The sequence below is a fragment of the Oncorhynchus clarkii genome, chromosome 3, assembly GCF_045791955.1.
Source record: "Oncorhynchus clarkii lewisi isolate Uvic-CL-2024 chromosome 3, UVic_Ocla_1.0, whole genome shotgun sequence".
NCBI lineage: Eukaryota > Metazoa > Chordata > Actinopteri > Salmoniformes > Salmonidae > Oncorhynchus > Oncorhynchus clarkii.
Genome location: NC_092149.1, coordinates 73,042,992 through 73,059,711, shown reverse-complemented (window position 1 = coordinate 73,059,711; position 16,720 = coordinate 73,042,992). Strand labels below are relative to the sequence as shown.

General features: G+C 37.4%; 1 protein-coding gene across 1 annotated transcript in view; it reads left to right on the top strand.

Annotated features, from left to right (window-relative positions):
- The window catches only part of LOC139386018 (nectin-3-like), a 32,973-nt gene extending 17,248 nt beyond the window's left edge, over window positions 1-15,725 (top strand). The window contains exons 5-9 of the mRNA XM_071131378.1: window positions 11,534-11,633; window positions 12,597-12,751; window positions 12,846-12,902; window positions 13,037-13,064; window positions 15,659-15,725. Of these exons, the coding sequence (XP_070987479.1) occupies window positions 11,534-11,633; window positions 12,597-12,751; window positions 12,846-12,902; window positions 13,037-13,064; window positions 15,659-15,725 (407 nt within the window). The remainder of the gene's footprint in view (window positions 1-11,533; window positions 11,634-12,596; window positions 12,752-12,845; window positions 12,903-13,036; window positions 13,065-15,658) is intronic.
- The last annotated feature ends 995 nt before the right edge of the window (window positions 15,726-16,720 follow it).

Sequence of the window (16,720 nt, the reverse complement as noted above, 5' to 3'; positions counted from 1 at the left end):
AATATATTCTACTAGAACTGTACTACACTATAGACATCCACTGTAAGTGTATTCTACTAGAACTGTAATCTACTAGCACTGTCATACACCATAGACATCCACTGTAAGTGTATTCTACTAGCACTGTATTCTACTAGCACTGTCATACACCATAGACATCCACTGTAAGTATATTCTACTACCACTGTGCTACACCATAGACATCCACTGTAAGTATATTCTACTAGCACTGTCATACACTGTAAGTGTATTCTACAAGAACTGTACTACACTATAGACATCCACTGTAAATATATTCTACTAGAACTGTACTACACTATAGACATCCACTGTAAGTGTATTCTACTAGCACTGTCATACACTGTAAGTATATTCTAATAGAACTGTACTACACTATTGACATCCACTGTAAGTACATTCTACTAGAATTGTACTACACCATAGACATCCACTGTAAGTATATTCTACTAGAACTGTACTACACCATAGACATCCACTGTAAGTGTATTCTACTAGAACTGTACTACACTATAGACATCCACTGTAAGTATATTCTACTAGAACTGTACTACACTATAGACATCCACTGTAAGTATATTCTACTAGAACTGTACTACACCATAGACATCCACTGTAAGTATATTCTACTAGAACTGTACTACACTATAGACATCCACTGTAAGTATATTCTACTAGAACTGTACTACACCAAAGTCATCCACTGTAAGTATATTCTACTAGAACTGTACTACACTATAGACATCCACTGTAAGTATATTCTACTAGAACTGTACTACACTATAGACATCCACTGTAAGTATATTCTACTAGAACTGTACTACACTATAGACATCCATTGTAAGTATATTCTACTAGAACTGTACTACACCATAGACATCCACTGTAAGTATATTCTACTAGAACTGTACTACACCATAGACATCCACTGTAAGTATATTCTACTAGAACTGTACTACACTATAGACATCCACTGTAAGTATATTCTACTAGAACTGTACTACACTATAGACATCCACTGTAAGTATATTCTACTAGAACTGTACTACACTATAGACATCCACTGTAAGTATATTCTACTAGAACTGTATTACACTATAGACATCCACTGTAAGTATATTCTACTAGAACTGTACTACGCTATAGACATCCACTGTAAGTATATTCTACTAGAACTGTACTACACTATAGATATCCACTGTAAGTATATTCTACTAGAACTGTACTACACTATAGACATCCACTGTAAGTATATTCTACTAGAACTGTACTACATTATAGACATCCACTGTAAGTATATTCTACTAGATCTGTACTACACCAAAGACATCCACTGTAAGTAAATTCTACTAGAACTGTACTACACTATAGACATCCACTGTAAGTATATTCTACTAGAACTGTACTACACTATAGACATCCACTGTAAGTATATTCTACTAGAACTGTACTACACTATAGACATCCACTGTAAGTATATTCTACTAGCAATGTATTCTACTAGCACTGTCATACACCATAGACATCCACTGTAAGTGTATTCTACTAGCACTGTATTCTACTAGCACTGTCCTAGACCATAGACATCCACTGTAAGTATATTCTACTACCACTGTACTACACTATAGACATCCACTGTAAATATATTCTACTAGAACTGTACTACACTATAGACATCCACTGTAAGTGTATTCTACTAGAACTGTAATCTACTAGCACTGTCATACACCATAGACATCCACTGTAAGTGTATTCTACTAGCACTGTATTCTACTAGCACTGTCATACACCATAGACATCCACTGTAAGTATATTCTACTACCACTGTGCTACACCATAGACATCCACTGTAAGTATATTCTACTAGCACTGTCATACACTGTAAGTGTATTCTACAAGAACTGTACTACACTATAGACATCCACTGTAAATATATTCTACTAGAACTGTACTACACTATAGACATCCACTGTAAGTGTATTCTACTAGCACTGTCATACACTGTAAGTATATTCTAATAGAACTGTACTACACTATTGACATCCACTGTAAGTACATTCTACTAGAATTGTACTACACCATAGACATCCACTGTAAGTATATTCTACTAGAACTGTACTACACCATAGACATCCACTGTAAGTGTATTCTACTAGAACTGTACTACACTATAGACATCCACTGTAAGTATATTCTACTAGAACTGTACTACACTATAGACATCCACTGTAAGTATATTCTACTAGAACTGTACTACACCATAGACATCCACTGTAAGTATATTCTACTAGAACTGTACTACACTATAGACATCCACTGTAAGTATATTCTACTAGAACTGTACTACACCAAAGTCATCCACTGTAAGTATATTCTACTAGAACTGTACTACACTATAGACATCCACTGTAAGTATATTCTACTAGAACTGTACTACACTATAGACATCCACTGTAAGTATATTCTACTAGAACTGTACTACACTATAGACATCCATTGTAAGTATATTCTACTAGAACTGTACTACACCATAGACATCCACTGTAAGTATATTCTACTAGAACTGTACTACACCATAGACATCCACTGTAAGTATATTCTACTAGAACTGTACTACACTATAGACATCCACTGTAAGTATATTCTACTAGAACTGTACTACACTATAGACATCCACTGTAAGTATATTCTACTAGAACTGTACTACACTATAGACATCCACTGTAAGTATATTCTACTAGAACTGTATTACACTATAGACATCCACTGTAAGTATATTCTACTAGAACTGTACTACGCTATAGACATCCACTGTAAGTATATTCTACTAGAACTGTACTACACTATAGATATCCACTGTAAGTATATTCTACTAGAACTGTACTACACTATAGACATCCACTGTAAGTATATTCTACTAGAACTGTACTACATTATAGACATCCACTGTAAGTATATTCTACTAGATCTGTACTACACCAAAGACATCCACTGTAAGTAAATTCTACTAGAACTGTACTACACTATAGACATCCACTGTAAGTATATTCTACTAGAACTGTACTACACTATAGACATCCACTGTAAGTATATTCTACTAGAACTGTACTACACTATAGACATCCATTGTAAGTATATTCTACTAGAACTGTACTACACCATAGACATCCACTGTAAGTATATTCTACTAGAACTGTACTACACCATAGACATCCACTGTAAGTATATTCTACTAGAAATGTATTACACTATAGACATCCACTGTAAGTATATTCTACTAGAACTGTACTACGCTATAGACATCCACTGTAAGTATATTCTACTAGAACTGTACTACACTATAGATATCCACTGTAAGTATATTCTACTAGAACTGTACTACAACATAGACATCCACTGTAAGTATATTCTACTAGAACTGTACTACACTATAGACATCCACTGTAAGTATATTCTACTAGAACTGTACTACACCATAGACATCCACTGTAAGTATATTCTATTAGAACTGTACTACACTATAGACATCCACTGTAAGTATATACTACTAGAACTGTACTACACCATAGACATCCACTGTAAGTATATTCTACTAGAACTGTACTACACTATAGACATCCACTGTAAGTATATTCTACTAGAACTGTACTACACCATAGACATCCACTGTAAGTATATTCTACTAGAACTGTACTACACCAAAGTCATCCACTGTAAGTATATTCTACTAGAACTGTACTACACTATAGACATCCACTGTAAGTATATTCTACTAGAACTGTACTACACTATAGACATCCACTGTAAGTATATTCTACTAGAACTGTACTACACTATAGACATCCATTGTAAGTATATTCTACTAGAACTGTACTACACTATAGACATCCACTGTAAGTATATTCTACTAGAACTGTACTACACCATAGACATCCACTGTAAGTATATTCTACTAGAACTGTACTACACTATAGACATCCACTGTAAGTATATTCTACTAGAACTGTACTACACTATAGACATCCACTGTAAGTATATTCTACTAGAACTGTACTACACTATAGACATCCACTGTAAGTATATTCTACTAGAACTGTATTACACTATAGACATCCACTGTAAGTATATTCTACTAGAACTGTACTACGCTATAGACATCCACTGTAAGTATATTCTACTAGAACTGTACTACACTATAGATATCCACTGTAAGTATATTCTACTAGAACTGTACTACACTATAGACATCCACTGTAAGTATATTCTACTAGAACTGTACTACACTATAGACATCCACTGTAAGTATATTCTACTAGAACTGTACTACACCAAAGACATCCACTGTAAGTAAATTCTACTAGAACTGTACTACACTATAGACATCCACTGTAAGTATATTCTACTAGAACTGTACTACACTATAGACATCCACTGTAAGTATATTCTACTAGAACTGTACTACACTATAGACATCCATTGTAAGTATATTCTACTAGAACTGTACTACACCATAGACATCCACTGTAAGTATATTCTACTAGAACTGTACTACACCATAGACATCCACTGTAAGTATATTCTACTAGAAATGTATTACACTATAGACATCCACTGTAAGTATATTCTACTAGAACTGTACTACGCTATAGACATCCACTGTAAGTATATTCTACTAGAACTGTACTACACTATAGATATCCACTGTAAGTATGTTCTACTAGAACTGTACTACACCATAGACATCCACTGTAAGTATATTCTACTAGAACTGTACTACACTATAGACATCCACTGTAAGTATATTCTACTAGAACTGTACTACACCATAGACATTCACTGTAAGTATATTATACTAGAACTGTACTACACTATAGACATCCACTGTAAGTATATTCTACTAGAACTGTACTACACTGTAGACATCCACTGTAAGTATATTCTACTAGAACTGTACTACACCATAGACATCCACTGTAAGTATATTCTATTAGAACTGTACTACACTATAGACATCCACTGTAAGTATATACTACTAGAACTGTACTACACCATAGACATCCACTGTAAGTATATTCTACTAGAACTGTACTACACCATAGACATCCACTGTAAGTATATTCTACTAGAACTGTACTACACCATAGACATCCACTGTAAGTATATTCTACTAGAACTGTACTACACTATAGACATCCACTGTAAGTATATTCTACTAGAACTGTACTACACTATAGACATCCACTGTAAGTATATTCTACCAGAACTGTACTACACCATAGACATCCACTGTAAGTATATTCTACGAGAACTGTACTACACTATAGACATCCACTGTAAGTATATTCTACTAGAACTGTACTACACCATAGACATCCACTGTAAGTATATTCTACTAGAACTGCACCACACTATAGACATCCACTGTAAGTATATTCTAATAGAACTGTACTACACTATAGACATCCACTGTAAGTATATTCTACTAGAACTGTACTACACCATAGACATCCACTGTAAGTATATTCTACTAGAACTGTACCTCACCATAGACATCCACTGTAAGTATATTCTACTAGAACTGTACTACACCATATACATCCACTGTAAGTATATTCTACTAGAACTGTACTACACCATAGACATCCACTGTAAGTATATTCTACTAGAACTGTACTACACCATAGACATCCACTGTAAGTATATTCTACTAGAACTGTACTACACTATAGACATCCACTGTAAGTATATTCTACAAGAACTGTACTACACCATAGACATCCACTGTAAGTATATTCTACTAGAACTGTACTACACTATAGACATCCACTGTAAGTATATTCTACTAGAACTGTACTACACTATATATATCCACTGTAAGTATATTCTACTAGAACTGTACTACACTATAGACATCCACTGTAAGTATATTCTACTAGAACTGTACTACACTATAGACATCCACTGTAAGTATATTCTACTAGAACTGTACTACACTGTAGACATCCACTGTAAGTATATTCTACTAGAACTGTACTACACCATAGACATCCACTGTAAGTATATTCTATTAGAACTGTACTACACTATAGACATCCACTGTAAGTATATTCTACTAGAACTGTACTACACTATAGACATCCACTGTAAGTATATTCTACTAGAACTGTACTACTCCATAGACATCCACTGTAAGTATATTCTACTAGAACTGTACTACACCATAGACATCCACTGTAAGTATATTCTACTAGAACTGTACTACTCCATAGACATCCACTGTAAGTATATTCTACTAGAACTGTACTACACCATAGACATCCACTGTAAGTATATTCTACTAGAACTGTACTACTCCATAGACATCCACTGTAAGTATATTCTACTAGAACTGTACTACACCATAGACATCCACTGTAAGTATATTCTACTAGAACTGTACTACACTATAGACATCCACTGTACGTATATTCTACTAGAACTGTACTACACTATAGACATTCACTGTAAGTATATTCTACTAGAACTGTACTACACTGTAGACATCCACTGTAAGTATATTCTACTAGAACTGTACTACACCATAGACATCCACTGTAAGTATATTCTATTAGAACTGTACTACACTATAGACATCCACTGTAAGTATATTCTACTAGAACTGTACTACACTATAGACATCCACTGTAAGTATATTCTACCAGAACTGTACTACACCATAGACATCCACTGTAAGTATATTCTACGAGAACTGTACTACACTATAGACATCCACTGTAAGTATATTCTACTAGAACTGTACTACACCATAGACATCCACTGTAAGTATATTCTACTAGAACTGTACTACACTATAGACATCCACTGTAAGTATATTCTACTAGAACTGTACTACACTGTAGACATCCACTGTAAGTATATTCTACTAGAACTGTACTACACCATAGACATCCACTGTAAGTATATTCTATTAGAACTGTACTACACTATAGACATCCACTGTAAGTATATACTACTAGAACTGTACTACACCATAGACATCCACTGTAAGTATATTCTACTAGAACTGTACTACACCATAGACATCCACTGTAAGTATATTCTACTAGAACTGTACTACACCATAGACATCCACTGTAAGTATATTCTACTAGAACTGTACTACACTATAGACATCCACTGTAAGTATATTCTACTAGAACTGTACTACACTATAGACATCCACTGTAAGTATATTCTACCAGAACTGTACTACACCATAGACATCCACTGTAAGTATATTCTACGAGAACTGTACTACACTATAGACATCCACTGTAAGTATATTCTACTAGAACTGTACTACACCATAGACATCCACTGTAAGTATATTCTACTAGAACTGCACTACACTATAGACATCCACTAAGTATATTCTAATAGAACTGTACTACACTATAGACATCCACTGTAAGTATATTCTACGAGAACTGTACTACACCATAGACATCCACTGTAAGTATATTCTACTAGAACTGTACTACACCATAGACATCCACTGTAAGTATATTCTACTAGAACTGTACTACACTATAGACATCCACTGTAAGTATATTCTACTAGAACTGTACTACACTATAGACATCCACTGTAAGTATATTCTACCAGAACTGTACTACACCATAGACATCCACTGTAAGTATATTCTACGAGAACTGTACTACACTATAGACATCCACTGTAAGTATATTCTACTAGAACTGTACTACACCATAGACATCCACTGTAAGTATATTCTACTAGAACTGCACCACACTATAGACATCCACTGTAAGTATATTCTAATAGAACTGTACTACACTATAGACATCCACTGTAAGTATATTCTACTAGAACTGTACTACACCATAGACATCCACTGTAAGTATATTCTACTAGAACTGTACCTCACCATAGACATCCACTGTAAGTATATTCTACTAGAACTGTACTACACCATATACATCCACTGTAAGTATATTCTACTAGAACTGTACTACACCATAGACATCCACTGTAAGTATATTCTACTAGAACTGTACTACACCATAGACATCCACTGTAAGTATATTCTACTAGAACTGTACTACACTATAGACATCCACTGTAAGTATATTCTACAAGAACTGTACTACACCATAGACATCCACTGTAAGTATATTCTACTAGAACTGTACTACACTATAGACATCCACTGTAAGTATATTCTACTAGAACTGTACTACACTATATATATCCACTGTAAGTATATTCTACTAGAACTGTACTACACTATAGACATCCACTGTAAGTATATTCTACTAGAACTGTACTACACTATAGACATCCACTGTAAATATATTCTACTAGAACTGTACTACACTGTAGACATCCACTGTAAGTATATTCTACTAGAACTGTACTACACCATAGACATCCACTGTAAGTATATTCTATTAGAACTGTACTACACTATAGACATCCACTGTAAGTATATTCTACTAGAACTGTACTACACTATAGACATCCACTGTAAGTATATTCTACTAGAACTGTACTACTCCATAGACATCCACTGTAAGTATATTCTACTAGAACTGTACTACACCATAGACATCCACTGTAAGTATATTCTACTAGAACTGTACTACTCCATAGACATCCACTGTAAGTATATTCTACTAGAACTGTACTACACCATAGACATCCACTGTAAGTATATTCTACTAGAACTGTACTACTCCATAGACATCCACTGTAAGTATATTCTACTAGAACTGTACTACACCATAGACATCCACTGTAAGTATATTCTACTAGAACTGTACTACACTATAGACATCCACTGTACGTATATTCTACTAGAACTGTACTACACTATAGACATTCACTGTAAGTATATTCTACTAGAACTGTACTACACTGTAGACATCCACTGTAAGTATATTCTACTAGAACTGTACTACACCATAGACATCCACTGTAAGTATATTCTATTAGAACTGTACTACACTATAGACATCCACTGTAAGTATATTCTACTAGAACTGTACTACACTATAGACATCCACTGTAAGTATATTCTACCAGAACTGTACTACACCATAGACATCCACTGTAAGTATATTCTACGAGAACTGTACTACACTATAGACATCCACTGTAAGTATATTCTACTAGAACTGTACTACACCATAGACATCCACTGTAAGTATATTCTACTAGAACTGTACTACACTATAGACATCCACTGTAAGTATATTCTACTAGAACTGTACTACACTGTAGACATCCACTGTAAGTATATTCTACTAGAACTGTACTACACCATAGACATCCACTGTAAGTATATTCTATTAGAACTGTACTACACTATAGACATCCACTGTAAGTATATACTACTAGAACTGTACTACACCATAGACATCCACTGTAAGTATATTCTACTAGAACTGTACTACACCATAGACATCCACTGTAAGTATATTCTACTAGAACTGTACTACACCATAGACATCCACTGTAAGTATATTCTACTAGAACTGTACTACACTATAGACATCCACTGTAAGTATATTCTACTAGAACTGTACTACACTATAGACATCCACTGTAAGTATATTCTACCAGAACTGTACTACACCATAGACATCCACTGTAAGTATATTCTACGAGAACTGTACTACACTATAGACATCCACTGTAAGTATATTCTACTAGAACTGTACTACACCATAGACATCCACTGTAAGTATATTCTACTAGAACTGCACTACACTATAGACATCCACTAAGTATATTCTAATAGAACTGTACTACACTATAGACATCCACTGTAAGTATATTCTACTAGAACTGTACTACACCATAGACATCCACTGTAAGTATATTCTACTAGAACTGTACCTCACCATAGACATCCACTGTAAGTATATTCTACTAGAACTGTACTACACCATATACATCCACTGTAAGTATATTCTACTAGAACTGTACTACACCATAGACATCCACTGTAAGTATATTCTACTAGAACTGTACTACACCATAGACATCCACTGTAAGTATATTCTACTAGAGCTGTACTACACTATAGACATCCACTGCAAGTATATTCTACAAGAACTGTACTACACCATAGACATCCACTGTAAGTATATTCTACTAGAACTGTACTACACTATAGACATCCACTGTAAGTATATTCTACTAGAACTGTACTACACTATATATATCCACTGTAAGTATATTCTTCTAGAACTGTACTACACTATAGACATCCACTGTAAGTATATTCTACTAGAACTGTACTACACTATAGACATCCACTGTAAATATATTCTACTAGAACTGTACTACACTGTAGACATCCACTGTAAGTATATTCTACTAGAACTGTACTACACCATAGACATCCACTGTAAGTATATTCTATTAGGACTGTACTACACTATAGACATCCACTGTAAGTATATTCTACTAGAACTGTACTACACTATAGACATCCACTGTAAGTATATTCTACTAGAACTGTACTACTCCATAGACATCCACTGTAAGTATATTCTACTAGAACTGTACTACACCATAGACATCCACTGTAAGTATATTCTACTAGAACTGTACTACTCCATAGACATCCACTGTAAGTATATTCTACTAGAACTGTACTACACCATAGACATCCACTGTAAGTATATTCTACTAGAACTGTACTACACCATAGACATTCACTGTAAGTATATTCTACTAGAACTGTACTACACTATAGACATCCACTGTAAGTATATTCTACTAGAACTGTACTACACTGTAGACATCTACTGTAAGTATATTCTACTAGAACTGTACTACACCATAGACATCCACTGTAAGTATATTCTATTAGAACTGTACTACACTATAGACATCCACTGTAAGTATATTCTACTAGAACTGTACTACACCATAGACATCCACTGTAAGTATATTCTACTAGAACTGTACTACACTATAGACATCCACTGTAAGTATATTCTAATAGAACTGTACTACACAATATACATCCACTGTAAGTATATTCTACTAGAACTGTACTACACTATAGACATCCACTGTAAGTATATTCTAATAGAACTGTACTACACTATAGACATCCACTGTAAGTATATTCTACTAGAACTGTACTACACCATAGACATCCACTGTAAGTATTTTCTACTAGAACTGTACTACACCATAGACATCCACTGTAAGTATATTCTACTACCACTGTTCTACACTATAGACTGAAAGTAATCTATCAAACTGAAAAGAAGGAAGACCAGATTCACAAGCGACTGAATTCTTAGTGTTGCCTCATCTGTGGATGAAGTTTCCATCCCTGTCCACTGTTTAGAGACTGTAGTGTCACTGTTATGGGTGTCATATACAGTATTTGTCTTGATATGGATGTGTAGGTCTATTTACATTCTATAGCTGCAGTAACTATAACCAGCTTGCGGACTCTCTCTCTCTCTCTCTGTCTGTCTGTCTCTCATAGATCCACCTCAGACAGTGAACATTACTCTTAGTGAGACCTCTCAAACCTCAGCCCTATGTGTAGCAGATGGTAACCCACAACCCAACTACACCTTGAGCAGGTACTCACTCCTATGTAAACTAGTTAAAGGGTAAATCCATCTGAATTCAATCACTTTGACAGTACCACTTTTGATTTGAGCAAAACCGTCCATAAATACAGCATTTTCCCATTGTAGAAGTGGTCAGAAAGTGACTTTTTGGACCTGAATGCCAAAACATTCAGGAGATAAAGGTGCTCAAAGTTGACCTATTTTGCTTACCCCACCATACCATGAGACATCCATGTCCATGTCATTGGAAAATATAAATAGTTGATATTGATATAATTTAAAAGCCTACAAACAGGGTTGTCAAACTATTTTAGAAATTCACAAAAACCTTAAACGTCAATTATCTAAAAAAAATGTTGTAGCTTAGACCCTATTTTACATGATGTGAGATTTTTGTGTTGTGCCTGCCATCGGTTGAGAATCAAAAAGTGATTAATTCAAACGGATTTCCCCTCAAGCCAGTTTAAACGCAAATGTTAGCTGTACTTGTTAAGACATACAATAAAAATGAGCTTGAAGCTTCAGTATGTTCATATCTGAAGAACAGTTGTTTAAATATGCTGGCCTATCATGCATTTGCCTGTCTACTTAACTGGTTTCACAGGCCTTGTAGGTGTTGAAGTTAGAGGTAGTAGAATGGACACATCCATACACATGATCATTCATGCGCTCACAAGTGGTGCAGTGGTCTAAGACACTGCATCTCAGTGCTAGGGGTGTCACTACAGACAACCTGGTTCAAATCCAGACTGTATCACAACCGGCTCTGATTGGGAGTCCCATATTGCGGTGCACAATTGGCCCAGAGTTGTTTGGCTGGTGTGGTGTCAGCTGGCTGGTGTGGTGTCATTGTAAATACGAATTTGTTCTTATCTGACTTGCTAAGTTAAATAAAGGTAAAAAAAACCATACTGAACTCATGCAGAAACACACACACACACTCTCATACATTGTCCTCGACTCCCTCCCCAGAGAGGGCCAGCCATGGCCTGGCTCTTCAGTGAGAGCAGAGAGAGACACACTAATTCTCCTCAGTCTCAGCTCTGAGCTGAATGGTCTCTATGTCTGTGAGGCCTCCAACCCCTATGGACGAGCAACTGGCTCCATCTATGTAAACACTTCCTCTGGTGAGAAGCACCTTACACAAACATATTCACTGACACACACACGTTGTTGCTTAACTGATTGCTTATAATAACTGTATTCCCTCTCTCCTCACAGAGACCTCCGCTGCCACGTTCTGCTCGTTGTCATTGCTGCTGCTCCTGCACTTTTATGGTACTGGTGCAAATACAGAATATTTCCTCTAACTTCAGTTTCTAAAAATCAAGCACTGAAAAAATAAATATTTGTATTGAATACATTGATTTTGCGTTCAAATCTATGTTTCTTTTTCTGGACTATATCCAAAGAGTTCACCACTTGCAGGCATCATCACGGGTATGTGACTACTTCATTGTCCACGATTATTCTGTGACTAACCCATCTCAGATACTTTTTGCTATGTAATAATATGTTTATAATGTCTAATGACAAGGTTGAGGAAGATGAAGGGGATGTATCAGCTATTTAACACTCCAAACCAAATCATCGTATTACATTTTGGTATGTTGGAGCTATTATCTAATAATAAGGTCTATTTATTGTGTTAGCTCGAAGAAAACGCCGGACGGGCTGAGGTGACAGAAGTCATTGTGAAAGGCTAGGAGAGGTCAGCAGCTTAAAGCACCTGATCATTTTTCTAAATGGAGTTGCTGCCCGAACTGTGTTTGTCTCTCCGCAGGACACCTTTTCCATTTTCTAAAAAGTCCTGACCTTCTGTGCAGCCTCTACCTTTTCTTAAACAAGTCACCATTGTCTCCTCTCTTCACCTCTCCTCTCTTCACGTACCTCTACTCTCTTCACGTACCCCTCCTCTCTTCACGTACCTCTCCTCTCTTCAAGTACCTCTCCTCTCTTCACGTACCTCTACTCTCTTCACGTACCTCTCCTCTCTTCACGTACCTCTCCTCTCTTCACGTACCTCTCCTCTCTTCACGTACCTCTACTCTCTTCACGTACCTCTCCTCTCTTCACGTACCTCTACTCTCTTCACGTACCTCTCCTCTCTTCACGTACCTCTCCTCTCTTCACGTACCTCTCCTCTCTTCACGTACCTCTCCTCTCTTCACGTACCTCTACTCTCTTCACGTACCTCTACTCTCTTCACGTACCTCTACTCTCTTCACCTCTCCTCTCTTCACGTACCTCTACTCTCTTCACCTCTCCTCTCTTCACGTACCTCTCCTCTCTTCACGTACCTCTACTCTCTTCACATACCTCTACTCTCTTCACGTACCTCTACTCTCTTCACCTCTCCTCTCTTCACGTACCTCTACTCTCTTCACGTACCTCTACTCTCTTCACCTCTACTCTCTTCACGTACCTCTCCTCTCTTCACGTACCTCTACTCTCTTCACCTCTCCTCGCTTCACGTACCTCTCCTCTCCTTTCCTCTCTTCACGTACCTCTACTCTCTTCACGTACCTCTACTCTCTTCACCTCTCCTCTCCTCTCTTCACGTACCTCTCCTCTCCTCTCTTCACGTACCTCTCCTCTCTTCACGTACCTCTACTCTCTTCACGTACCTCTACTCTCTTCACGTACCTCTCCTCTCTTCACGTACCTCTCCTCTCTTCACGTACCTCTCCTCTCTTCATGTACCTCTACTCTCTTCACGTACCTCTCCTCTCTTCACGTACCTCTCCTCTCTTCACGTACCTCTCCTCTCTTCACGTACCTCTACTCTCTTCACATACCTCTACTCTCTTCACGTACCTCTACTCTCTTCACCTCTCCTCTCTTCACGTACCTCTTCTCTCTTCACGTACCTCTACTCTCTTCACCTCTACTCTCTTCACGTACCTCTCCTCTCTTCATGTACCTCTACTCTCTTCACCTCTCCTCGCTTCACGTTCCTCTCCTTTCCTCTCTTCACGTACCTCTACTCTCTTCACGTACCTCTACTCTCTTCACCTCTCCTCTCTTCACGTACCTCTCTTCTCCTCTCTTCACGTACCTCTACTCTCTTCACGTACCTCTACTCTCTTCACCTCTCCTCTCTTCACGTACCTCTCCTCTCTTCACGTACCTCTCCTCTCTTCACGTACCTCTACTCTCTTCACCTCTCCTCTCTTCACGTACCTCTACTCTCTTCACCTCTCCTCTCTTCACGTACCTCTCCTCTCTTCACGTACCTCTACTCTCTTCACGTACCTCTACTCTTTTCACCTCTACTCTCTTCACCTCTACTCTCTTCATCTCTCCTCTCTTCACGTACATCTACTCTCTTCCCCTCTCCTCTCTTCACCTCTCCTCTCTTCACGTATCTCTCCTCTCTTCACGTATCTTTCCTCTCTTCACGTACCTCTCCTCTCTTCACGTATCTCTCCTCTCTTCACGTACCTCTACTCTCTTCATGTACCTCTACTCTCTTCACCTCTCCTCTCTTCACGTACCTCTACTCTCTTCACGTACCTCTACTCTCTTCACCTCTCCTCTCTTCACGTATCTCTCCTCTCTTCACGTCCTCTACTCTCTTCACGTACCTCTACTCTCTTCACCTCTCCTCTCTTCACGTACCTCTCCTCTCTTCACGTACCTCTCCTCTCTTCACGTACCTCTACTCTCTTCACGTACCTCTACTCTCTTCACCTCTCCTCTCTTCACTTACCTCTACTCTCTTCACCTCTACTCTCTTCATCTCTCCTCTCTTCACGTACCTCTCCTCTCTTCACGTACCTCTACTCTCTTCACCTCTCCTCTCTTCACGTACCTCTCCTCTCTTCACGTACCTCTACTCTCTTCACGTACCTCTACTCTCTTCACCTCTCCTCTCTTCACGTACCTCTACTCTCTTCACCTCTATTCTTTTCACCACTACTCTCTTCAACTATTCTTTTGCCTCACATCTTTTTGCTGCCCTTATCTTCTTCTTTACCTCCTCTCTATTATCACTGTTCTCTCTGTTCTCTCCATTCTTCTCTCCCCTACAGGAGAGCAATGCCCAGTCTGATGGTCACACTGCCAGAAGAGAACAACACCAGTGGAGTCAGTACTTAGAAAGACTAAACTCAGGCTCTTGACAGTACTAATCACACAACGTAATCCAAAGCAGTTACAAGAGCCAAGTATTGTGAAAGAAAGAAAATACCACATTTGATCCTTCACAAGATTAAACGTTATATTTTCTTATTAAACGTGTTACAACAGAACCACAACATTTACGGTTCATTGTATTTACCTTCACAGTACATCTGTGGTTAATAACATAGACCAGTGTTCAATTGTATAGTGGGTTTTGGGAAAGCGCTTAAAGATGTGAGTTTGATTTGCACAGAATCTCGTGGATAGAGAGAAATGATATGTCCTTGATTTAGAAATATGTCTGTGGTTGTGTTCATTGGATGACTTCCCAGCCAGGTTTGTTATTAGAACTGAACGAGTTACTCTGTGGGATTACCAGTATTATAATAATGATGTTACCTGGCAATGACTAACCTTCATGTGAATTCACTTACCTCACATAGACCTTAATTTATGGATATAAATGATGAGTATGGGTGTAAAACTACTCCCTCCTCTGGCCATGGAATCACACTCAAACTGACAAGAATAAAACAATGAAACAAAAACATAGTTGCATGCAGCCATGGTGGGGTTGAAGCCCTATGGCCCCACAGCACCACCATTAGGACAACATTTACTCATTGCCCTTGGATGAGCTATATCTGTACTACTTAACATGCCTGCGAAATATCAAAACTCAAAATACAACAGATCACACACTTGGGGCTCCCAATTGGCACAGTGGTCTAAGACACTGCATTTTAGTGCTAGAGGTGTCACTACAGACAACTTGGTTCGAATCCAGACTGAATCCGGCAGCACACCATTGGCCCAGTGTCGTCCGAGTTTGGCCAGTGTAGACTGTCAATGTAAATAAGAATTTGTTTTTAACTGACTTGCCTAGTAAAATAAAAAAAATCTGCTTTTGATTGATTTTGGACCATTTTTAATGACTACAATAAAACCAGCTGGATTTCCATCCAATTGGT